Here is a 26730-nt window from a genome sequence, read left to right on the forward strand (position 1 = left end):
TTTAGTTTAGTTTGGGGATACAGCAGGAAACAGGCCTTTTGGCCCTCCGAGTCCGACAACCAGCGACTCCAAATATAGTTCTATCCTACGCATTAGGGACAATACAAGGGGCTGTCCCACTTACACAACCTTTTCGGTGACTGCCGGCACCCATTCTAGGCCGCCAACATTTTTTAACATGTTGAAAATTCAGCGGCGACGAGAAACACGCTATGACTCTTTGGGTGACTAGGAGACCTCTCTCAACCGTACAGGCGACCCCTGGCGACATGTTGTGGGTGTCGCGGGGTGTCACCAGGGGGCATGTCGCCATGCCGACCTATGACGGGTGCTGGCAGTCCGTCTGTCTTTTTTCTTTCTTTTGTCTTGTTGGGAGTATGTTTTTGGTTTTATTTTAGCGGGGGGCGGGGGGTGGGTGGGAGAAACTTTTTAATCTCTTCCCTGAACTGGGGATGCGACTTTTCCCTTGTCGTTTCCCCGTTGTCGTTGGGGCCTAATATCGTGGAGCTGATGGCCTCCAACCGGAATCGACTTGAGGGCTCCAGCCGTAGACGCTGCGGACTCACCATCTGGCTGACACACTTGGGCACACATCCAATGCACAAGCATGCATATACACATGCGTGGGCGTGCACACACACAGTTCATAGGTATACTGGCTGACTTCGGAGCTGTGGTGATGCTGCAGCTGCAACCCGACTTCGGAGCTTCGGCCGCGGGCCCTATGGACGGTGGAGTCGGGAGCTCGCAGGTCCCTGGTGGGAGACCGATTTTTGGAGCTCCCGCAACGGCAACTTCGCCCGCCCGAATCAAGGGGTTTGAATCAGCCCGAAGCAGGGCCTTACATCGCCCAGCGCGGCTTAGACGGTAGCAGGACATAACATCGCCCGCGGCTTTAACATCGGGAGCCCCGGTCACCTCGACGTTGCAGATGGCTGCCTGACCGCAGGAGAAGAACAAAGGACAAGGAAGAGATAAGACTTTTGCCTTCCATCACAGTGAGGAGGTGTTTGGAGATTCACTGTGATGGATGTTTATGTGGAATTGTGTTAATTGTGTGTTTTTGTCTTTTTTTTGCTGTTATGACTGCAGGAACGAAATTTTGTTCAAAACTTGCATGTTTGAATGACAATAAAGGGCAATTGAATTAAATTGAATCTCATGCAACATATACACATACACACACACACATATTACACCTTCATAGCATACCTTACACACTTCTCACACTCCACACACATTTGGGCACACATCCAATGCACAAGCATGCATATACACATGCGTGGGCGTGCACACACACAGTTCATAGGTACACTTCCGTACCATACCTACATACACACAGACATATACGTGCACATTGACACATAGAGACATACATAAACAGACATGCAACCACAGACAACTCTCCCCAAAATCTATTCCCCTTCCCCACCCACACACACACAAGCATGCACAATGCGCACACACATGTGTACCTACACACACACTGGCATGCATGCACACACACATATGCCCACACTCACACTCACATGCAATCAAAGCAAATGTTCCCAATATGCTTTGGTCCACTTTCCACCTAAGCGCACACACATATATCCTGGCATTGCGGCATTCATTGGGTATCAAGCTTCTGGGTACCAAGTCATGGATGTAAACACATAGAGTGGGATCGCACACCCGTGAACTGCAGGTAAGGCAAGGCTGGTGGATTCCATCCTCTGAAGCATACATAGAAATAAATGCCACCTTTCACTTTATATGCTCTCATCAATACACATAACACACACGCATACATAAAGTGATAGCATACATAGACGCATCCACATATGAAGGGCAACACCTAGGTGCACACAAACACACACTAAATGATCACAAAAATATGCTGACACAAACAAACACACACAAATCCCAAACAAAACATATCACACACATTCATATGCAAATTGTTTCATCATTGTGATGTTGCTGTTCATGGGATCTTGCTGTTCCCTACAGTGGCCTCAATTCCACAAGTACTCCATGGGCAAGAAGCGTGTGAAGGAAGCTATATAAATGCAAGTCTTTCTTTGTTCGACCGCTGAGAGAAATGTGGTCTTTATATAACCTGCACTGTACCCAGGCTGCGAGTATTTGATTTATCTATTTATTCAATTGATCTATTTGTGTCTCAGCAAATAGCTTCAAATAATAGAAGTGCACAGGAAGATTTAATACCCTAATAGCATGATTTAGCCTGTGTAGTCCAAAAGTGAGCTATGCTCACAGCACTAAATTTAGCATTTCCAAACTCGCAGCTGAGATAGCAAATCAAATTTTAAAACGATTAAAATTTAAAACCCATTTTGAGATGCGATAGAGACAAATATAATTTGCATCATTGATATTATTCAATGATATGTGTTTCCACTTTATCTTGAGGTGGCTTCTGTGGATTAAAAAAAGAAAGATATGTTGTTTAAATCAAGTGGCCCTATATCTAGCCTGCTGCCTGGTCTCACGGGGCCATAGAGCTGGAGTAACCATTCTGCTTCTCATGCCTGTTCTGCTATTCAATACCATCATGGCTGATCTATGCCAACCTCAACTCCTCTTAAAGAGTCATACATCATGGATACAGCCCCTTTGGCACAACCTGCCCACACCGGCCAACATGCCCATCTACACTAGTCCCACCTGCCTGCGTTTGACTCGTATCTCTCTAAACCTATTCTATCCATGTACCTGTCTGATCGTTGCTAAGACTTTGCGATAGTACCTGCCTCAACTACTTCGTCCGGCAGCTCATTCCATACACCCACCACCCTTTGTGTGAAAAAGTTACCCCTCAGGTTCCTATTAAATCTTTTCCACCCATCACCTTAAACTTATGTCCTCTGGTTCTTGATGCTCCTACACTGGGAAATAGACTCAGTGCATTTACCAAATCCATTCCTCTCATCCTCTCTTCCTTTACTAGTTCCATCTCAGGCTCAATTTCTCGGTCCTTCAAATATTTATCTACCTCCACTGTAAATGCTTTTAATGATCCAGCAAAAAGTACTGTATGTAACAAGATCCCACTGGGTTGAGGGTGATGTATTAACAAGGATAAATCTTGGTTAAGGAACTGTTGGAAATATGAGGTATTTTTCAGGCTGAGAGACTGTTATTCATGGATTACCACAGGGATCAGTTCTGGGGCCTTTCCTGCTCCCAATTAACTTCCATGATGAAAAATATGATAATATACTGATGCAGATCGCAACAGGAAAGGGCGATGTGGGGAGATCGCAACGAGATTGTAAGAACACGGAGGACAGGTTCGGTGAATGGTCATGCAGGAGTGTAATTTGAAATAATGTGCAGTTCTTTACATAGTGAGCTAAAACAGAATGGTTTGTAAACCACTAGTGGGAGAGTCCAGGACCAGAGGCCACAGCCTCAGAATAAAAGGGTGTACTTTTAGAAAGGAGATGAGGAGACATTTCTTTAGTCAGAGGTGAATATGTGAAATTAATTACCACAGATAGCTGTGGGAGCCAAGTTAATAGATATTTTTAATGCGGAGATTGACAAATTCTTGATTAGTAGGGGCATCCGGGTTGATGCACAGAAGGCTGGAGAATGGGGTTGAGAAGGACACATAGGTCAGTCATGATTGAATGGCAGTGTAGACCTGATGGGTCGAATGGCCTCATTCTGTTCCTAGAACATGAACTTATGGATGTATAAATTATGTGATTTCATTAATTCTGCAGAAGAATAAGGAGATGCAGAAAGCAAACATAGAGTGTGGTGGGCTTTGGGGAAGGCAAATACCTTTTGGGCTGCACAAGAGGGTTGGAATACATGAACATGAGAGGGGGAAAGTTTAATGGAGATGTGCAAGGCAAGTTTATTACCTAGAGAGTGATGGGGGCCTGGAACGCATTGCCACAGGGGGAGGGGGGGAGGTAGATACAAGAGTGACATTTAAGAGGCTTTTGGATCGGCACATGGAAATCCAGGGAATAGCAGTATATGGATCATGGCAGACAGATGAGATCAATTTATCTAGGCATCATGTTTGGCATAAACGTTGTGGGCCGAAGGATTCGTTCCTGTGCTATACTATTCTATGCTCTGCTTTTCATTCCGATAATGATCTTATACACCTCTATAAGATCACCCCTCATAGTCCCGTATACCAAGGAATAAAGCCCTAGCCTGCTCAACCTCTCTTTATACCTCAGGCCCTCGAGTCCTAGCAACATTCTCGTAAATCTTATCTGCACCATTTTCTACTTAACAACATCTTTCCTATGATAGACACAAACTGCTGGAGCAACTCAGCGGGTCAGCAGCCTCTCTGGAGAATAGGAACAAGTGACATTTCGGGTCGGAACCCTTCTTCAACATTTCCTTCCTAGTTCTTTCTTGAGCAGTTCCTTCCTAAAGATCTTTCCCATAACAGGGTGACCAAAAACTGATCATAATGCTCCAAACGTGGCCTCTCCAATGTTTTGTACAACTTAGTTACAGTCATGTAACACGGAAACAGGCCCTTCAGCCCAACTGGTCCATGCCATGACAAAAGTGACGAGCAAGATGCTCCATCTATGCTAGTCCCATTTGCCTGCATTTGGCCCATTATACTTCTAAACCTCTTGTATCTGTCTGTGCCTTTTAATAACCTCAGCACTTATTTGCAAGATTTGACAATTGCTCTTATTTTCACATATGATTTACTGTACTCAGTTCAAAGCTGTTGTCTATCTCTCTCTCTCCCTGATAATAACAATGCCCCGCGAAGAACCATTGCAGCCTAATTTAAGACAAAATTATTCTTCCTACATGCTGAGCTATGAAGGAGCTTTGAAAGATTAAATCTGCAGGTATCGAGCCGGCTGTCATTCTGTGGTAAGATGCACTCAAACAGCAATCAGCACTTTTTTTTAGCCCTTTGGTTGTGCATGTGGTTCTTCTCAAGCCACAATCATTCACCAAACCCCTTGTCAAGCACCCTGAGATTCACTCAGTGAATTGAAATTTGTGACTGTGATTTGAAAGGTCAGTCTGAAACTTGTTGGGGATAATTTGAAGATACGTTGATTATGCACCAGTGTGGCTCAGTTCAAAGGTCATTTCTCCTTGAGACAGAAGGTTTAGTTTGCGTCTCAATCCAAGGACCTGGACTCCTCCTGAATAACATTGGGAATCTCTTCTGAATGAGGCGTTTAGTTTACAGTTGTTCTCTTTGGAGATACAGTATGGATACGGACCGTTCAGCCCACCGAGTCCATGCCGACCATCAATCGCCCATTCACACCAGTTCTAAGTTAATTCCACTTTTGCAAACAAGATCCTGGTGAGGCCACCTCTGCAATATTTTCCATGAGAATTTGACTAGAAAGACACAGAAACAGGCCTTTCGGCCCACTGACGATGCCAGCATGATCATCCGTTGGGGGCTAAGTACTATGTTATCCCACTTTCACATATAAGGTCCAGGTGAGGAATATTGTCAATGAGATCTTGACTGAAAGTGAAAGACACAGGAATCAGCCCTTCAGCACATTAAGTCCATGCCGGCATCTGTCATCCATTCACATCTACCTCCACCTCCAGATCCATCCATCCATCCATCCATTCACCTCCTGATTCAGGTATAATTTCTTCCCAGCTGTTATCAGGTAATGGAACCATCCTTTCATAAACTAGAGAGTGGTTCTGGGCTACCATATGACTCATTGGAGACCCTCAGACCCTAATCGGATTTTACTGGACTTTATCATACACTAAACGTTATTCCCTTTATCCTGTATCTGTGCACAGTGGATGGCTTGATTGTAGTCATGTATAGCTATTCCACTAACTGGATAGCAGGCATCAAAACCTTTTCACTGTACCTCGGTACAGTAATCTAAACTCCAAGTTCCTCCAGCAATTTGTTTTATGCTGTAGTGCAGTCTCTTGTATCTAGTTAATTGTAAAGTCTCATATGTCATCTTGAGTTTGTGAAATGAAAGACTTCCTGGTTTAAAGCTGGTGTTATTGCATGTTGACTTTCAAATGGAAAGGGAGATTGGCTAAGATCTGTAATGGGTAGGTTATTTTATATCATCCAAAAGCTGAAATTAGCAGTGTTCTCTTCTCCCACTTACTGAATGGGGTTTTGTTGTGAGTGTATGCAATTTTTTTTCTGGGAATGATCATTGAATACTATTGTTTTGTAGGTATTCCATTGATCGCCACACCGACCTTGAGAGGTTGTTCAACATTAATGCTGATGAGGGAAAGATTACACTGGCAAAGCCCCTGGACAGAGAATCTGATGTCTGGCATAATATCAGCATTATCGCCATGGAAACCCGTACGTACCACGTTGATTGTTTGACTTGATTTAACCTAATGCTTCAGGGTGGTTAACCTTTACCTGAGACTGATATATTGGTTCAATGGTACTTTACTTTTCACATATTCTGAGGTACAGTGAAATTCATTTTTGTATGCAGTTCAGTATAAGTATCACTGTACACAAGCACTTAGATATATCTTAGATAAGCATCCCAGATACAGTCCAAGTGTATAGCAGTTATATACTGAGACAGTATACACAGTCGCCAGATTTGGCACCATTTTCAAGTCCCTGTTTGCAAGTGCAGGATTCTTGACCTTAACCATGAAGGCCTGTTGTCCTGGTGGCATTGCAGGGACGGCCTGGCCAAGCTTGGCCCTTGGTGTCCTCTACCATTCCTCCATTGCTCTGTGCCATCTTAGGCCAAGTCTTTGTTCACATGCTCCACCTCTTGGAGCTGTGGGAATGGACATGGTGTGGTGTAAAAGGGTCATCAAGTCATACAGCATTGTTTATGCAAAAATACACCAAGTGCTGGACTAACTCAGAGGATCTGGCAGCATCTCTGGAGAACATACAATGAACACAGTTTCAGGTTGGGACTCTTCCTCCGATGCTGATAGGCACCAATTTGACTTGGGACTCATCTTCGGACTTAGGATCCCACAGTTTGAAACGCTACCGCCCATATTCTCCAGAGATGCTGCCTGCCTCTCTGAGTTACTCCAACAATTTGTGTCTTATATCCAAGTCATGGTGTGTGTGTGGTTTGGAGGACAACATTCAGGTGCTGGTGGCCCCAGGCTTTTTGCTGCTCTTGTCCTTGCTGTTAGAGGTGGGTTTGGAAGGAGTCTTGGAGAGTTGCTACAATGCATCCTTCAGATGGTACAAACTACCGCTATTGTGCATCAGTGATGGAATGAGTGAATGGTTGTGCATAAGATGCCTACGTATAAACTTTAGCCCAACCTCATCCTTTTATCATGAGGCAACCCGTCATCCTTGGAATAATGAAGTCCCTCTTCACTGCCTTTAAGATAAGTGTAAATCCATACATAATACTCTAGACATCCTATACCCATCTAGGTAAAGTAGCTTGTTTGATCAGAACCCCAACCGGCTCCACAAACTTTCCTTTCACCCCCATAATACTGCATCCTCCAAAAAACACCATACAACTACTGACCCAGACCATTTTAACTCCTTTCCCCATTCCCACACTGACCTTTCTATCCTGGTCCTCCTCCAATGTCAGAGTGAGGCCATGCGCAAATTGGAGGAACAACGCCTCATATTTCGCTTGGGCAGCTTACAACCCAGTGGTTTGAACATTGATTTCTGTAATTTCAAGTAACTCCTGCTTTTTTTTAACACCCTCTCTCTCTCCACCATTCCCCACTCAAGACATCTTACTATTTCCACTGTTTGCATCCTTGCATCCCTGTCATTAACACATCTTCTCTGGCCAACAATGGGCCATTATGGACTCCACCCTTCTTGAGGTCATCTGTTGCTGGCCCTGTTTTGTTTTGGCCTTCTCTATCTTCCAGTCTGAAGCAAAGATCCCATAGCAAGCAAGATAGATCACTCGACGAAAAAGACGTAGTACGGTCATGGGCAGATTCATGGGTAACTTTTGTCCCCATTTCCGTAACCAGCTTCCGTCTCCACACCAAAAATCCCATAGGATAATAGTGCGGAGACGGAAGCCGGTTACGGAAACATCCTCGTAAAAATAAAAGTTATTTGGTAAAAATCTTCTTCTCATTTTCAGAATTTTAATTTATTAAAACAAACTGTTCCCCCGCAACGCTGATTACACTGCGAGTCGGGTTGGGTTGGGTTACGGAAATGGATGAAAAAAAGGCCCACATTCCGCTCCATTGCGTACTACACGTCAGCCCATTGCATTTAGCAGGAGTGATCTACTTAGTTCCGCTATAGGATCTTTGGTCTGAAGAAGGGTTCCAACCTGAAACATCACCTATTTCTTTTCTCCAGAGATCCTGCCTGACCTGCTGAGTTAGTCCAGCATTTTGGGTCTATCCTCGGTACTAACCCAAACTACTCCATCCACACCTCCCATAGACACGATCGTTACTATCAAAAAGGTAAAAAGGAACAGGCATAGGGGAGCACCAGCAGTTTCCCTCCTCAGTCACTAACTTCACTTCACAACATATCACCTTCCATTGGAGATACAGTGAACTGCAGATGCTAGTTTGCAATAAAAAAAGACAAAGTGCTGGAGTAACACAATGGGTCAGGCAGCATCTCTGGAGAATAGGGATCGGCGAGTTTCAGGTCATGACCCTTCTTCAGACCCAATCCAAAACATTGCCTATCCATGTTCCCCAGAGATGCTTCGTGATCTGCAGTTAATCCAGCTCTTGGTGTCATCTTTTCTTCATCATTTCTTGGGGTCTAAATCCTGGAACTCCATCAGCACCAGGAAACCAGCAGAAGACTATGATGAGGCTTGCTACCTTCTCGAAGACAATTTCAATTTCAAGATAACCAAATGCCAGCCATGCCTTCAGGATGGCACAGTGGCACAGCGGTAGAGTTGCTGCCTTACAGAACCAGAGACTCGCGTTCAATTCAATGGGTGTTGTATGTATGGAGCTTGTACCTTCTCCCTGTGTCCTTGTGGCTTTTCACCAGGTGCTCCAATTTCCACCCACACTCCAAAGACATGCAGGTTTGTAGGTTAATTGGCTTCTGTAACATGTTCAAATTGCCCCTAGTGTGTAGGATAGGTCTAGTGTTCAGAGTGATCGCTGGTCAGCATGGATTCGGTGGGCCGAAGGGCCTGTTTCTGCACTTTAGCTCCAAACTAAACTAAATTAAACTGAACATGCAGGTTTGTAGATTAATTGGCTCCTGTAAACATTGTAAATTGTCCCTAATGTGTGGGATAGTGCTGGTGTGCTAAGGTGATCGCTGGTTGGTGTAGACTCAGTGGGCAGAAGGACTTGTTTCCACACTATCTCGAAAGTAAAGTAACTAAAGTATCATCTACTTTTGCACGCCATCTGTCCGGCAGTAAAGTCCAACACCTTATTCACCTTCCTAATCATTTATCCCAGTGCAACTTTGCACATCTTGTAATATTACGCCACACGTAGTGACACGTAGTGCACCACCATTCACATACCAAGTGAGAAACAGATAGAAACTCATTCTCTTCTCCCCGTCTAAATGAGCAATTTAGAAAGGATACCAAATGAGTGTTTACATTGCAGATTGAAGTGAAATATTTGCCAGATCATTTGGTGGGATTTACATTAATTTCCTGCAATGCTTTCTCCCCCAGACTAAATGTAGCTACTATTTGCTAGTTGGTGTGTTCAATATTGATTTAAACACTTCACATATTTATGAAGTGGCATTTTACATTTTAATGAGTTAGAAAAACGTTTGTGCAGGAAATTTCATGTCCTGGAGGCAAACTACCTCAAGCAAAACCTGGTGTATTTGGCATTTGTTAAACATTTCTAGTTTTAATTTGAGCAGTCAAACAGTGAAACGGATATATTGGCCTTAGAATGAGTTAGTATAGATTCAACAAAACTATTCTTCTAGGAAGGTTCATCCAAAATGTCACTGACTTGAAACCTTCTGTCTAATTTAATTCTTCAGACTGTCTGAAGAAGGGTTTCGACCCGAAACGTTGCCTATTTCCTTCGCTCCATAGATGCTGCCTCACCCGCTGAGTTTCTCCAGCATTTTTGTCTACCTTCGATTTTCCAGCATCTGCAGTTCCTTCTTAAACATGGATAGGAAGGTTTAGAGTGATATGGGCCAAACACGGATAAAATTGACTAGCTTAGATGAGGCATCTTGATTGGCATGAACAAGTTGAGCTGAAGGGCTTGTTACCATGCTGTATGACTCTATGACTAAATTAAATCTATTCATTATCTTCCGAGCCAAATCCCTCGGAACCTTAATATTCAGTAAGACCAATTCTCATTCTTATATATTTCAACAAACATTTTCTTACCCTTTCCCCTTGAGGTAATGTTTCATAGTATGTTTTAACTCACAAACTTCCCGAGCAATGATTCCAAATCGCTTTCTCAAGGACCTAGGAAACTCTATGGGTTTGGAGGTTGATGGGTGTTCTTAAGGAGATGTTTTAAATGATTGATGTATTTGGTACTGTATGTGGAGTGGAATTATTTTCTCTAGTAGATAAGTCCAGAGCAGGAAGACATGACTTTAAGCAAAATACAAAACACTGGAGGAACTCAATTGATCAGGCAGCATTTTGAGTGGTGACCCCAGAATGTTGATGGTGGGGGATTGGTTTGGTTTAGTTTAATTTAGTTTATTGTCACATGTACTAAGGTACAGCAATTTTTTTTTTTTTGTTACATGCTATCTAGTCAACAGAAAAACTCTACATGATTACAATCAAGCCGTCCACAGTCTACAGATACAGGGCAAAGGGAATCACGTTTAGTGTAAGATAAAGTCTAATAAAGTTTGATTTAAGATAGTCTGAGGGTCTCCAACGAGCTAGATGGTAGATAAGGACAGCTATCTAGTTGGTGATAGGATAGTTCAGTTGCCTGATAAAAGCTGCTGATAAGATGCTATTAAATGCCAACGTTTTGATGGTTAGACTCTCTCACAAAGATGATAATTGCCTATGGCACAAACATTATTTATTATAATGAAGGAACACTGACGTACGTCTGAATCATGGTTTTGTGGAATAAAGGTTGAAAGGTGCAGGAAAATAAATAGAAACATTTTGCCAAATACTTATCTTTAAGTTTTTGAAACGTTAGACAACAATTTCTTACTTTCTTTCTACCTGCAGGGAACCACAGCCAAATATCTCGGGCGCTTGTGGCCATTAAAGTTCTTGATGTTAATGATAATGCTCCTGTGCTTTCCTCGCAGTCTGAAGCTTACCTGTGCGAAAATGGAAAATCCGGCCAGGTAGGTAGATGGGTGGAGATCTTTCATGGTTTTGATGCCCATTTATAGTTCCTCAAGCCATACCTCGGCAAAGCAAGAAACTGATGGGACGCACTCTTCATCCATGTGTGTGTTGAGTGATGAAGAGCTCAACAATCACTTGTCAAGAGAGACAGCAATAGGGGGGCGGCACAGTTACTTGGCTTCTTGAAATTGTAACCTGTCCCTCGTGTATAGGATAATGCTAGTGTACGGGGTCAATTGACTTGGTGGGCAAAATGCCTGTTTCCAAGCTGTATCAGCCATGATCATACTGAATGGCAGTGCAGGCTCAAAGGGCCGAATGGCCTACACCTGCACCTATTTTCTATGTTTCTATGTTTCTATCTGTAAAAGTCTAAAACGTAAAAGTCTAAAACCGTGTATCGCACATCTAACACGCACCCAACACACTTTTGGAGTTGAATGCTGTACCTAATCCAGGATTGCTCTTTTTGCCTCTTCCTAGTGGCAAGATAGTGAAGTGGTTTTGTTAGTGTCGGGCAAAGCAAAGCCCCAATGCAATAGAGTGTTAGGACGTTGACAGGATATGGAGTTACATATAGATAAAGACTGTATAGGGATGGAAAAGCTTATAAAATAAACTGTCGGAGGGACTCAGCAAGTCAAGCAACACTTAGCTATGGATGGCTGATTGCTTGCTTTTTTCATGTTATCGAGATTAGGTAGACTGTGCTTATTCATATGTGAGAGATTGAGGTTTATAAGATTTTGATAGGAATAAATATGGTAGATAAACACAGCTTTTCTCTAGGTAAGAGGGAATTTAAATTAAAGTACTTTAAGATGAAATGGGAAAGATTTTAAAGAGATTAGGCAGCATAGTGGCAGAGCAGTAGAGCTGCCACCTCACAGCACCACAGATCCCGGTTCAATCCTGTCCTCCAATACTGTCTGTGTGGTTTGCATGTTCTCCCTGTGACCTCGTGGGTTTTCTCCAAAGTCAGAACAGGTCAGGCATCTATGGAGAAGATGCTAAGGTGATATTTCGGTTTGGAACCCTGCAGATGTTGGCCTACAAAAAAGAGACCATGTACTGTTGGAGTTCAGTTTAGTTTAGGGATATAACACAGAAATAGGCATTTTATCCCATCAAGTCCATGGCAACCATTGATCACCCATACACAAGTTATATCCAACACACTAGGGCCAATTTACAGAAGCCAATTAACCAACAAGCCTGCATGTCTTTGGAATGTGGGCGGAAACTGGAGCACCCGGAGAAACCCTTATGGTCACAAGAAGAATGTACAAACTCCGTATAGACAGCAGTTGTATTTAGGATCGAACCCGGGTCTCTGGCGTTGTAAGGCAGTAAATGTACCACTGAGTCACTGTGCCGCCCCTGCTTGCTACCAGAGAGACAGAATATAAACAAGCCCTTCGGCCACTGAATCCATGCCGATCATCAACACTCATTTAAACTAACTCTACACCCATCACAATTCAATTCCCACTACTTGCCAATTAACTTACTGCACACTCTACTTCCACACACAGTTGTTTACAGTGCCAACTAACCAGCCCAACTGTGTAGGAAGGAACTGTAGATGCTGGTGTGCATTGAAGATAGACACAAAATGCTGGAGTTACTCAGCAGATGAAGCAACATCTCTGGAAAAAGGAATAGGTGACGTTTTGGGTTGTGACCCTTCTTCAGAAGAAGGGTTTGACTCAAAACATCACCTATTCCTTACGTTGGTCACAGGGAAAACGTGCAAACTCCACCAAGACAGAACCAGAGATGATCATGAACACTGCGTCATTGGAGCTGCGAGGCAGCAACTCTATGGCCTATTTCACCTGAGCAGTAACCCCAAACCATCTGTTCATTCAAATAAATCAGGCCAATGCACCATTTACAAGACGGCAAGAGAGTTACTCTTGGTATCCTGACAGAAACTTACCACTCAATCAGCAAGAAAAAAATAAAATTGATTATCTGCTCAATATTTATTGTTATTTCTGTGTTCTTGCTCTGCACAATCAGGCAGCTGCCTTTCCAATATTTAAGTAATGACTACACTTCAAAAAATAATTCATCAACTCTTGAGTCAAATAAGGAAACAAAGTGCTGGAGGAACTCGGATGTGCAGGAATAGCACCAAAAGCTGGGAGAGAGGTGGGGGCGGATCATAACTAGGCAAGGCTTTGGTGGATACAGGTGAAGGGGGTTTACAGGTTATTAGCTTCACAATTTATAGGAGCAGAATTAGGCCATTCAGCCCATCGAATCTTCTCTGCCATTCAATGGTGGCTGATCTATCTTTCCTTCTCAACCCCATTCTCCTGCCATCTCCCCATAACATTTGACACCCTTAATAATCAAGACTCTCCGTTTAAAATATATCTAATGACCTAGCCTCCACCACCTTCTGTGGCAATGAAATTTACAGATTCATCACCCTCTGACAAAATAAATTCCTCCTCATCTCCTTTCTAAAGCTATATCCTTTTATTTTGAATTTTGATTGGCAGATGGTTGGAGAAAGTGCAGAAATGAAAAGACCAATCAACCCCCCTCTCACCTGTATCCACCTGTTGCTTGCCAGGCTTTGTCCTGCCCCAACCTCTGTCCCAGCTTTCTCCCCCCCAATGACAATCTATTTGAAGAAGGGTCCCAACCTGAAGCAGCGCTTATTCATATCCTTTGGAGATATTGCCTATCCCGCTGAGTTACTCCACCACTTTGTGTCTTATATTGTCAACTATCACCTGCAATTCCTTATGTCAAGAGTTTAAGACTGTTTAATTGTCATATGTACCACCAAACAGGCCTATTACGTCAATGACACTCAAAGAATTGTCAAAGACTGTGAGACCTTTGGATTGTTAATGTGGGCGGCAGAGTTACGTAGTAGTAGAATTGCTGCATTACAGCGCCAGAGACTCAGGTTCGATCCTGACTACAGGTGCTGTCCGCACGGAGTTTGTACATTTTTCCTATGACCTTGTGGGTTCTCTCCGGGTGCTACGGTTTTTTCCCACACTCCAAAGATGCACAGGTTTGTAGATTAATTGGCTTCAATAAAAATGACCCTAGTGTGTAGGATAGAATTAGTTGTTGGTCACCATGGTCTTTATGAGTTGTAGGGCCTACTTCAACACTGTATCTTTAAGGTAAAATAAATATGCAATTATCAATAATACAAAAAATAAATAATCAGCAATGCTAGGAGACCATAATAGTGCAGAATAGTAACTGTAGCTCTCAAGGATTTAGTTTAATTTAGAGATACAGTATGGAAACAGGCCCTTAGGCCCACTGAGTCCATGCTGACCATTGATCACTTGTTCACAGAAGTTCTATATTATCCCACTTTTGTATTTACTCCCTACACATTTGGGGTAATTTACAGACGTCAAATAACAAACCTGCATGTCTTTAGGATGTGGGAGGAAACTTGAGCACCCAGAGGAATCCCAAGTGGTCACAGGGAGAACATATAAACTCCACACACAGACGGCACCAGAGGTCAGTATCGACCAGGGTCTCTGGCGCTGTGAGGCAGTGGCTCTACCAGGTTTACCACTGGGCTGCCCCTATAACCAAGGACCTATCTGCCCTCTCGGATCCCATGGAATGTTTCAAAAAAACATTAAGGGAACCCTCACTAGTTCAAATCCTACTGCAATAAAGTAAAGAGTGTTTTATTGTCATATATCCTGAAACAGAGCAATTAAATTCACCCTTTCCTTCCCCCCAGAGATGCTGCCTGTCCCGCTGAGTGACCCCAGCATTTTGTGTCTTTCTTCAATGAAATTCATATCTGCAACAGCACAACAGATTTGTAAACATAATACTATGTAAAATCCATAATAAACAAAACAAAAAGACAAATTAACTAACAATAATAGTGCAAAGCCAAAAATAGTGCTCCCAAGTCTATATAGTTTGGTGTGTATTTGGAGGTTGTAGTGTTTAATAGCCTGATAGTTGTAGGGACGAAGCTGCTCCTGAACCTGGAGATGACAGATTTTTGGCTCCTGTATCTTTTTCCCGATGGCAGGAATGAAATGTGTGTGGTCAGGATGGTGTAGATCTCTCACGATGCTGGCTGCCTTTTTGAGGCAGCAGCTCTTGGAGAATTTAAATTCATGTAGCAGAATACATCAGGGAGAATGTGCAAACTCCATGCAGACAGCAACCAAGGTCAGGGTTGAACCTAGGACTCTGGCACTGAGAGGCAGCGGATCTAGCAGCTGCGCCACCGTGCCGCCCATAATGTGACATGAGACTGTGATATGCCATGAAAATGTGACGACGCATCTTATTTTCCCTCCTCTTTCACTTACATGTTGACAGGTTATTCAGACGGTCAGTGCTACGGACAGAGATGACCCGAAGACTGGGCAGTACTTCTTTTACAGCCTGGCACCGGAAATTTCCCGGAACCCCAACTTCACGATCAAGAATAACGCAGGTAAACGTGTCCGGTGTAGGGAGGTTAGGTCTCCTTGCAGAAAAATCTCTCTCCGCTGCCAAACAGTCAGGACCGCTTGGAATCTACCTGCAATGCCCTTCGATCTTAATTACAGCTGACACTAATTAGCTGAAGAATTATCCGTTCTGAAGGCAGTTGTCACCCTAGCAGATAGCAGCATTTACTGATAAACCAAGCTGTTCTGTTTTGGTTTGGTCAATTTTAATTTACATAAGTGTGTTTCTCAGTGACAATTCTAATTAATAGGGGTGATGGACAATTGGAGAATATTGATGTATTGGGATGAACTGCAGATGTTGGTTGCCCCCGGAATAACTCAACGGGTCAGGCAGCATCTCTGGGGAAAAGGAATATGTGACGTTTCAGGTCAAGGTCAAGGTTTCAAGGTCAGTTTATTGTCACACATATCAATTAAGGCCCAGTGAAATTTGAGTCACCATACAGCCATACTAAGTGAAAAGCAACAAGACACACAGCCACATAAAATAAAAGTCAACATAAACATCCACCACAGTGTCTCCCCACATTCCTCACTGTGATGGAAGGTAATAAACTCCAACCTTTATTCTCCCGCGGTCGGAACTGTCGAATCATCCACAGTCGGGGCCATCAAAGCTCCCGCAGCCGATGATCCGAAGCCCTCGTGTCGGGATGGTTGAAACTCTCCGTGGCTTGGAGCTCCCGAATCGGTCTCCCGAACCAGAGACTGCGGGCTCCACGATATTAAAGTCCACAGGCCCATGGTTGGAGCTCTCCACAGTCCATCTCCGGCAAAGGGATCGCAAGCACCACAATGGTAAGTCCGTGCCGCGCCTGCGTTTGAAGTGCTGGGTCAGTCCTCAGGAAAGTTCGCGCCACAACACAATGTTAGGCCGCAGTGGGGACGGAGATACGATATGGAAATAAATCGCATCTCCGTTGAGGTAAGTGATTGAAAAAAAGTTTTCCCCAAAACAAACCAAGGAACACTAAAACATACTATTTAACATGTACTTAAAATAACAAAAACCGAAGAAAGGACAGACAGACTGTTGGCGAGGCAGCCACATGCTGGCGCCGCCAGGTTGAGACCCTTCTTCAGACTGAGGGCCGGGAGAGGGAAACGTGAGGTATGAAAAGGTACAGAACAAATCAGAGCCTTCACCGATGACCAAGGAAAGGTAGAGCCCACAATGGTCTATTGTTGGCTGTGGAAGAGATGATAATGAAGGGATATGAACAGTAAAACCAGCAGGATGACTGGGGTGGGGAATGCAGAGTGTGGAATATAGTTCTCAGCATTGTAGCGCATCAGTTGCAAAGACAAAGTCCAATGTTCTTAATAGGGTAGAGGTGAATCGGACAGTACCATAGCTAATGAATTGATGATATTTGATATATCTGATCTGTTTGGATAGCATGCAAAACTTGGGTACAGCCCTGATTTCCCCACCCACCTCATTACGGACATCGGTCTCTATACAGTTGCATGTGATGGTGAGAAACTATATTCTGTACTCAGGTACCTCTCTCTTCGCTCTGTCTCTCCTGTGCTCCAGGCCACACTCGCCCAGACCTGCAATGGACCTCAAATTTACCTAATTCTCCACCAGAACTACTGAATCCTTTCTCACAGCTTCTGTTTTTATCTTGGCCTTTGTTTCAACCATCTGCCCAAGAAAACCCCCCCATCACCAGCATGAACCTATTACCTGTGATGCTTTGCGCTCCTCTCTCCTCTTCCAGTTTTCTTACCCCCCTACAATTAGTCTGAAGAAGGGTCTCGACCCGATACGTCACCTATCTGTGGTCTACAGAGATGCTGCCTGACCCACTGAGTTACTCGAGCACTTTAAATCCTTATGTGTATTAACCAGCATCTGCAGTTCCTTGTTTCTACATGTTGTGGTTGTGTTTGGCTTGATTGTATTCATGAGCAGTATTATCTGATTTGGTTGGATACCAAGCAAACAAAAGCTTTTCACTTTATCGTGGTACACGTGACAATAATAAACCTAAACACTGTGTCCATGATGCTCAGTTCTCTGACGTAGTAGTAATCAAATTAGAGGACATGCATGATGCTTTTGTAACTTTGTCAGCTCTGGACACGTGGCGACACCTGTGTACAGTGGCACAGCGGTAGAGTCACTGCCGTACAGCTCCAGAGACCCAGGTTCGATCTTGACTATCGGTGCAGTCTGTATGTTCTCCCCATGACATGTGTGAATCTTCTCCTGGAGATCCAGTTACTTCCCACACTCCAAAGTCATACGGGTTTATAGGGTAATTGGCGTTGGTAAAATTGTAAAATTGTCCCTTGTGTGTAGAACAGTGTTAGTGTGCGGGGATCACTAATTGGCGAGGACTCGGTGGGCCTAACGGCCTGTTTCCGTGTTGTATCTGTAAACTAAACTAAACGACTGCCTTGGTGAGGTCTACCATATGAATTTATTGGGCTGCATGCAAAACAATGCATTTCTCTGTACCTAAGTACATGTGACAATAAAGTGTCACTGAATCATTTAATCATAATTCAGACAGATCATTATCACTGCGGAACCAGGCAGTGCATCTACTTTTGACAAATAGCATCAACATCAAACACATCAAACCAAGACACAATTTGGTTAGTGACAGGAAAAGGTTTCCTTTACACAGCCCCGAGATGATTTGCTCACTGTCAAAGTCCATCGCACCAAAGTGATAACTCTGAATCGGCCTGCTAAATTTAGCACTAATTAGCCTGCTAATACAGCAAGAACCGCTCAAAGGCAAATCACAATCTCAACACTTAGGACATTTACAGATCATGAAGAGCTACATCTCCCTGCCCTGCAGTGTGCCGCAGAACCCACTGCCAGTAATTGAAAAAGAAAAGCCTGCAGATTCTGAAAATTTTGGAAAGACTTGGCAAATCTAACAGCCTCTGAGGAGAGAGAGAGTTGGTGGTTTAGCTCAGTTTAGCTTAGATTAGTTTATTGTAATGTGTACCGAGGTATATTGAAACGCTTTTGTTGCATGCTAACCAGTCAGCAGAAAAACAATACTTGAATACAATTGAACGGTTCACATTGTACAGATATATTCTAAAGGGCTTGTAGAAACAAGGAACTGCAGATGCTGGTTTACAAAAAAACCCAACATGAACTGCTGGAGTAACTGGGTGTGTCAGGCAGTATCCCTGGAAAACATGGATATACGATATTTCGGGTTGGGATCGTCTAGGTGATGTTTTTGGATGGGGTTTATCCCGACCTGAAATGTCATCCATACATGTTCTCCAAAGATCTTGCCTGACCCGCTGAGTTACTCCAGCACTTTGCATCCTTTCTTCTCCTTCTATTCCCGACCTGTTCATGTCTGTCTAAATGCGTACGGTGATGTCGTCGATGGGTCCTGCTGAGTTACTCTAGCACTTTGTGCTGTTTCGTGTTTTAGCTCCATGTAGCAATGTTACAAAATTTTGAGATTTTAAAAAATCAAGTCTGCAATTTATCCCATCAGATAAAGCATAACAATAAGTTTAATTTGACACCTAATTCACTTTCATATCTCAAGTAATAAAAAAGTTATGGCCATTTTCATACTCGGAAATGAGCATCTTGTTCCCTATTGATTTTCAATGGACATTACAAAAAAGCTGTGATCTTGGATAATCAAAGGCCCATTTCTTAAGGAAAGATTAACATTTTTAAATAGCCTAAGTGTCCAAAGATTATTCACAAATAATTCACAATATAACATGATTTTTATATCTAATTTACATTAATTTATAGGCCAAATGGAAGGAATTTAGTGTTCAATTGCTGTAAATAAATGCCCATTTAAATCGGCTTTCTAGTGGGTTCATGTGGAACGCGCTGGTTTAGAATGTTGACAGCGCGCTAGATTAGTGCCTTCAAATGCCGAGAAAAATACTGCGGGATATAAAAAGCCCAAAATGAACGATTCGTTATAGATAACTTGATATATAGGGTTATATATATGCCCCATTTAATGTAAAAATAAGGTACATACCTTTAATTGTTTGCTTTATAAAACCCTGGGGCTGCGAGATGTTGCGGAATCAGAGAGTAATTTTAAACTATTAAAAACTATATTATCGAGGCCTATAAAACTAATAATACCTTTTGCGACCGGGTCTTGCAGCGATTTTTCGTTAATGATTTACTAGGCTGAACATCTGCGATTAGTACAGCCTAGTAAAAATCGCGTTTTAAACCCGCCCCCTCCAAACAGCGCCAAAATCGCCGACATGGCTGAGGGCAGATTCCCAATGGCGATTCAGGTAGGTTTTGTAACATACCTACTTCATGGCTCTTAGTTTTGAGAAGATTTACCTCTGATATGCAGCATGGAAACCAGTCATTAGGCCCATTGAGTGGGTCAAATGACTGACCACACTGACCATCGATTGATCACCCTTTCACACTAGCTATCCCACTTTTTTTTTGACTTCATCATCTTTTCTCAATGTGTGGTAATGATGGAATGGTTCCTGAATCAAACATACTTCTGGCATGTATTTGGTAAAGAATTGAGCATGGGGTTAAAATTAAAAGTGCAATCAAGGCCGGCAATATCAGAAGGATGAGAGTTTACATGAATGGAGACCTCATTGAAACTTACTGAATACTGAAAGGCCTGGATGGAGTAGATGTGGAAAGGATATTTCCTCTACTGGGAGTATCTAAGACCAGAGGCCATAACCTCAGAATAAAATGATGTACTTGTAGAAAGGAGATGAGGAGGAATTTCTATAGTCAGAGGTTGGTGAATCTGTTGGATTCATTGTCACAGAAGGCTGAGGAGGCCAAGTCAATGGATATTTTAAGGTGGAGTTGATAGATTCTTGATTAGTATGGGTGTCAGGGGTTATGAGGTGAAGGTAGGAGAATGGGGTTGAGAGGGAAAGATAGATCAACCATGATTGAATGGTGGAGTAGACGATGGGGCAAATGGCCTAATTCTGCTCCTAAAACTTCTGAACATGAATTTATGAACTAAAGTACAAGACCTTATATCCATCGCTGGATGACACGGCCATCACCATGGAAGTTATTTTCAAATAAGTAAATCTGTTAAAAGCTAGAGATAGAGCATGGAAACATGCCCACCGAGTCAGCATTGACCAGCAATCCCCGTACGCTAACACTAGGGATAATTAATGATTTTTTCCAAAGCCAATTAACCTACACACCCGTACGTCTTTGGCATGTGGGAGGAAACTGGAGCACCTGGAGAAAACCAACGTGGTCATAGGGAGAACGTACAATCTCCATACAGATAGCACCCATAGTCAGGATCGAACCTGGGTCCCTGTCACCGTAAGACAGCAACTCTACCGCTGCGCTACTATGTCACCCTTCGGCCCACCGAGTCCAGACTGCCCATCCATCATCTAGTCACACGAGTTTTATATTATCCCACTTTCGCATCCATTCCCTGCACACTTGCTGTAATTTACAAAGGGCCAATTACCCTACAAACCCACATATCTTTGGGATGTGGGAGGAAATCGGAGCACCCGGAGAAAATCCATGCCATCACAGGGAGGACGTGCAAATTGTACACAAACAACACCCAAGGTCAGGAACAAGCCCGGGTCTCTGGCTCTGCAAGGCAGCAACTCTACTGCTGTGTCACTGTGTCACCTGAGGATAAAATTCTGATCATTGAGCAAGAGCAGAGAAAAGGTGATGGTAATATGCAGTGGGTTTTTTTGTGATGGAATGCACTGGTACTGCACACTGGCATTTAAAAAATGAAAAATAAAATTAAGACTAGTGGCAAAAGTGAGATCCCGCCTCATCATTCTAAACTCCAGTGAGTACAGGCCCAGAGCTATCAAAAGCTCCACATATGTTAACCCAATCCGTTAAGTTAACCCAATATACGTTAAGTTCTGTGCTGCAAGTTATACAAATGTGCTTTGGAAAATAAAGTAAAATTCAAACTGAAACTACAGCTAGCATGATTCTCATTCTCCATCTGATTTTTGTAGCACTCCCAAAAGACTGGTTTTCACCAAACACTATAAATAGGCCTGTGAAGATGACTAATTATTAAACGTTAACCCAAAAATTATGTATTCAATGAAGTGCCTTCCATGCTGAAAGTCAAGGAATAAATTAAGAAGGATGGAAAGAGATTTTGAATTGAAAGACAAAGGAGAGAGGAAGCACACAAAAGGGCAGTGGAGAGATCCAGGAAGCGGGATTGTAACTGCAAACTCGGCACAAGAAATAAAAAGTGAAGCAAAGCATAACACTTAGTAAATTAACAATTGCAGAATGAAGGATTTAGGAGATGAAAGAAATCGGGTTTGACAGGGAGGTGTAAATCTGGGATAGGGGTGAAAAACAATTCAGGCAGGTAACATATCTCACAGTATGTTTGGGCCCATTTCATAAATCCTGTACTGCCTTGAAGGTCAGTGGGTATAGCAGCCTTGACCCAACATGATTCCGGAATGAATTTCAATGTATAGGGGTTAGTCGATAAGATCTACCCTGGCTTACATACTGTGTAAGAAGGAACTGCAGATGTTGGTTTAAAATGAAGATAAGCACAAAAAGCTGGCATAACTCAGCTGAAGAAGGGTCTCGACCCGAAACGTCGCCCTTTCCTTCTCTCCAGAGATGCTGCCTGTCCCGCTGAGTTACTCCAGCTTTATGTGCCTATCTCTGGCTTACATGTTACTGGTCACAATGCAAACCAGGACTGAACAGTGGCGCAGCAGTAGAGCTACTGCCTTTCAGTGCCAGAGACATGGGTTCGATCCTGACTACGTGCCATCTGTACGCGGGTTTTACGTTCTCCCCGTGACCTACCTAGGTTTTCTCCAGGTAGGCAGCTCTGGTTCCCTCCCACACTCCAAAGACACACAGGTTTGTAGGTTAATTGACTACGGTTAAAAAAAAAAAAATTGTCCCTAGTGTGTAGTGTGTGCTTGTATAAATCGGGATCGCTGGTTGGCGTGGACTCAGCGGGCCGATGTGTCTGTTTCCGCGCTGTTTCTCTAAACTAAAACTAAACTAAACCAAAGGAAAGGACAATCAAAATGGATGTGATAAAGGTTGTTAAGATAGTGTGCTAGCCTTTATTACAAGAGGTTTTGAGTAGAGGAACAAAATAGATGAATTATTTCACAAAATGAACCAATTACAAATGTTACATTTATAATTAATGTCAATGAGTGATTACCATCCGAAGCTAACACTTGTACCTACAGAGTGACTTGAAAGAGAAAAGCTTAGCGTCTTTGTTTCCATTAATTAGTCCCTCTCTCCTAATGTTCACACAGGAGAAATACCTAATTCATCGTTTCTTTAACAACGCAGGGATGAGTTATCGATTTGCAGGAATGCGAGCAAGGCCATTGCTTGATAGCAAAGTTTCCAACAGAGCGATTTACTCCTTGCTTTTAGACTTTTGAGTTTAGAGATACAGCATAGAAACAGGTCCTTCAGCCCAGCGAGTCCAATCTTTCAGGTCAGGAACCTTCTTCAGACTTAGCCTATCCATTTTCACTGGCACAGTGGCACAGGGGTAGAGTTCCTGCTTTACAGCGCCAGAGACCTGGGTTCGATCTTGACTATGGGTGTTGTCTGTATGTATATTCTTCCTGTGACCTGCGTGGATTTTCTCTGGGTGATCCAGTTCCCACCCATGCTCCAAAGCCATACAGGTTTGTAGGTTAATTGGCTTGGTATTAAAGGTGAATTGTCCCCAGTGTGTGTATGATTGTGTTGGTGGGCAGGGATCGATTAGGTGGACCGAAGGCCCTGTTTCTGTGCTGTATTTCTAAACTAAACTAAATTAAACTAAAGGTTACCTGATCCACTGAGTACCTCTAGCACTTTCCACACTGCGCTGGCCAGTGATCAGGTATTTATTGAAGCCAATTAACCTACAAATCTGCATGTCTTTGGAGTGTGGGAGGAAACCGGAGCACCCGGAGAAAGCCCTAGTGTTGACAGGGATAATGTACAAACTCTGTACATACAGCACCAGTGATCAGGATCAAACCTGGTTCTCTGGCATTGTGAAACAGCAACTCTACCTCTGTGCCACCGTTGCTGATTGCTATTTTTTTTCTGTAGAAGTCTCAGAACCTGAGTAGCCAAATTTCTGTGCAAATTCAGTTCAGGGTGGAGATCTCCATTAACTCTAGACTCAACTTTGACAGTCATATCTGAGACAAGTCATCAAACAGCAACCTTTGACATCCTTAGTAATCATAAACCGATCAACCGTTGCTCTAAAACCACACAATCCACCTGCACCCATCCACCATAAACATTCATTCCCTCCCCCTCTGGTGTGGGGATGCATTATAGTTCATAAGACAAAGGAGAAGAATTAGACCATCTGGCTCATCAAGTCTATTCCACCATTTGATCACGGCTGATCTATCTTCCCTCTCAACCTTATTCTCCTGCCATCTCCCCTTTATCTTTGACACCCTTACTAATCAAGAACCTGTCTGTCTCCACATTATAACTACACAATAATTTGGCCTCCACAGCCATCTGTGGTAATGTATTCCACAGTTTCACCACCTTTGACTAAAACAATTCCTCCACGTTTCATTTCTAAAGGTACATCCTTTCATTCTGTGACTGCCCTGTGGTCCTGGACTCTCCCACTAGTGGAAACATCCTCACTACATCCACTCTATCCAGGCCCTTCACTGCTTGTTTGGTTCCTTTAGATTTCAGACATTAGACTATCAAGATACAGTGTGGAACCAGGCCCTTCAGCCCACGGAGTCCGCGCCGACCAGCGATCACCCGTACACTAGCCCTATCTTAGATACTAAGGTTTTAATGAGATTCTCCCCTCATCTTTCTAAAACATTTGCTGCAGAGAGATGAGTTAGTGAAAGTCACTGGAGAAATGCAAGCTCCTATTAATGAAATCAGTGAAGAGATTAGGAGCCTACAGCGTTTCTGTCTTCGACAGTCTGACAGATGGGCAGGAAGAAACGACAAGATGCTGTTCTAAAAAAGACAGGAATCAGACGTTGTTCCCTGCTAGAGCAGAAGCTAAATGTTTCCTATATGTTCTCCCCAACCTTCAATTGTGTTTTGTACCATGTATTCCCCATCAACCCATCTGTCCTTACATTAAAGACACAGTTGCTGTTTGTGACATTCTCATCTCTACATATTAAATAACCATCAGATAGCTTTGACTGTGTCTCTAGCATTATTCAAGTAGTCACATGCCGGTGAATTGTCACCACAAATTACTTCTTGTTCAGAAAAAAGCAAAGCCACTTTGCTGTGAGAATGCAATTTATATATTTTTTGTAAAAGGCATTCAGCTTTTTGTTATAACAATGGGAGAAGGAAATGAGAGTGCCAAACTAAGGTTGATCTCAACAGAAAGGTGGGAGCTAACCATACAGATGCGATTAGGTTGTCAAGTAAACAGGAAGAACTCATAATGGCCACTTTACCTGCATTTGAGCTCATTAGAGATGAATGGCTTTGGGCTTTTATCTTCCAGTGGTTTTTCCCTCTTCTGTCTGTAACTCCAGCATGCCGTCAGTTGCAGGCTTACTAATCAATGGGGATGCTGTAGTCACAGTCTACAGTTCACAGCACTTTTCTGCAGCTGGTTCTAGCATGTGAACCCATCTTAAGTAACCCACCTTCCCCACCCAACAATGGCCCATTACTAAGATGGGTGACATTTTGAGTTGGAAACCATCAAATTGAAGAAGGGTTCCAACCTGAAACATCACTCATCCTTTTTCTCCAGAGATGCTGACTGGCCCGCTGAGTTCCTCCAGTACTTTGTGTCTATCTTCAGTATAAATCAGCATCTGCAGTTGCTTTTGGCACAATGGGCCATTATTGTTCATTATACATTATTGAACTTCTCTCCAGTGATGCTGGGGAGAATGCCTTCTCTCTAGTGATGCTGCCTGTCCTGCTGAGTTACTCTAGCTTTTTGTGTCTGTCTTCGGTTTAAATCAGCATCTGCAGTTCCTTCCTATACATTATTGTATAATGGCACGATAGAAATCATGTATTGTCTTTCCGCTGATTGGTTAGCACGAAACAAAAGCTTTTCACTGTACCTCGGCACAGGTGACTAAACTACACTAAAATAAACTAATTATGGGTTCCAACCTTCTTGAGGTCACCTGTTGCCTGCCCTGATTTGTTCTGACCTTTTCTTGCCTCCATTTTATTTCCCACAGCTTCCCGCCTCTACTTTCAGTCTGAATAAGGGTCACCTATTTTTCTCCAAAAATGCTGCATGAACCGTTGAGTTACTCCAGCATTTTGTAGCTATCCTCAGTATAGAAGTTGGGAGGTCATATTGCAGTTAGTTGGTGAGACCACATTGAGAGTATTGGTCCCACTGTTATAGGAAATATGTTGGTGAGCTGGAAAGAGTGCAGAGTAGATTTACAAGGATGTTGTCAGGACTTCAGGGCCTGAGCTATAAGGAGAGGTTGAGCACACCAGGACTTTATTTTTTGGAGCACAAGAGGATGATGGATGATATGATGGAGGTGCATAAGACCATGAGAGGAATAGGTAGGGTAAATGCACAGCCTTTTACCCAGAGTTGGGAAATCAAGAACCAGAGAATATAGGTTTAAGGCGAGGAGGGAAAAGTATATTAGGAAACTGAGGGGCAGCATTTTTACAAAATGGGTGGTGGATTTACGGAACAAGTTGCCAGAGGAGGTAGTTGAGGCCAGTTCTATAAGTATTTAGTAATGTATAAGTAATGTATTTAAAATACATTAGGACATGTTTATGAATAGGATGGGTTTAGAGGGATATAGGCCAAACACGGGCAGGAGGGACTAGTGTAGATGAGTCATCTTGGTTGGCAAGGGCAGGTTGGGCTGAAGGGCCTGTTTCCATGCTCAATGACTCTATGCCTTGATGACTGGAATCATTGACATACAGCAAAGTACAGGCATTTTGAACTAATTTGTCCATTCCAACCTGAATGACAAACAGA

At 43.0% G+C, this 26730-nt stretch overlaps 1 protein-coding gene across 2 annotated transcripts in view; it reads left to right on the forward strand.

The window, feature by feature from the left end:
- The window catches only part of cdh8 (cadherin 8), a 195648-nt gene that overhangs the window by 147263 nt on the left and 21655 nt on the right, over positions 1-26730 (forward strand). For both annotated transcript variants that reach the window (XR_008724878.1, XM_055648831.1), the window contains exons 8-10: positions 6195-6331; positions 11148-11269; positions 15615-15732. Coding sequence is in view for 1 of the 2 variants with exons in the window: in XM_055648831.1 (XP_055504806.1) it covers positions 6195-6331; positions 11148-11269; positions 15615-15732 (377 nt within the window). In the remaining variant the exon portion in view is untranslated. The remainder of the gene's footprint in view (positions 1-6194; positions 6332-11147; positions 11270-15614; positions 15733-26730) is intronic.

This window comes from Leucoraja erinacea, chromosome 17 (genome assembly GCF_028641065.1).
Source record: "Leucoraja erinacea ecotype New England chromosome 17, Leri_hhj_1, whole genome shotgun sequence".
Lineage (NCBI taxonomy): Eukaryota > Metazoa > Chordata > Chondrichthyes > Rajiformes > Rajidae > Leucoraja > Leucoraja erinaceus.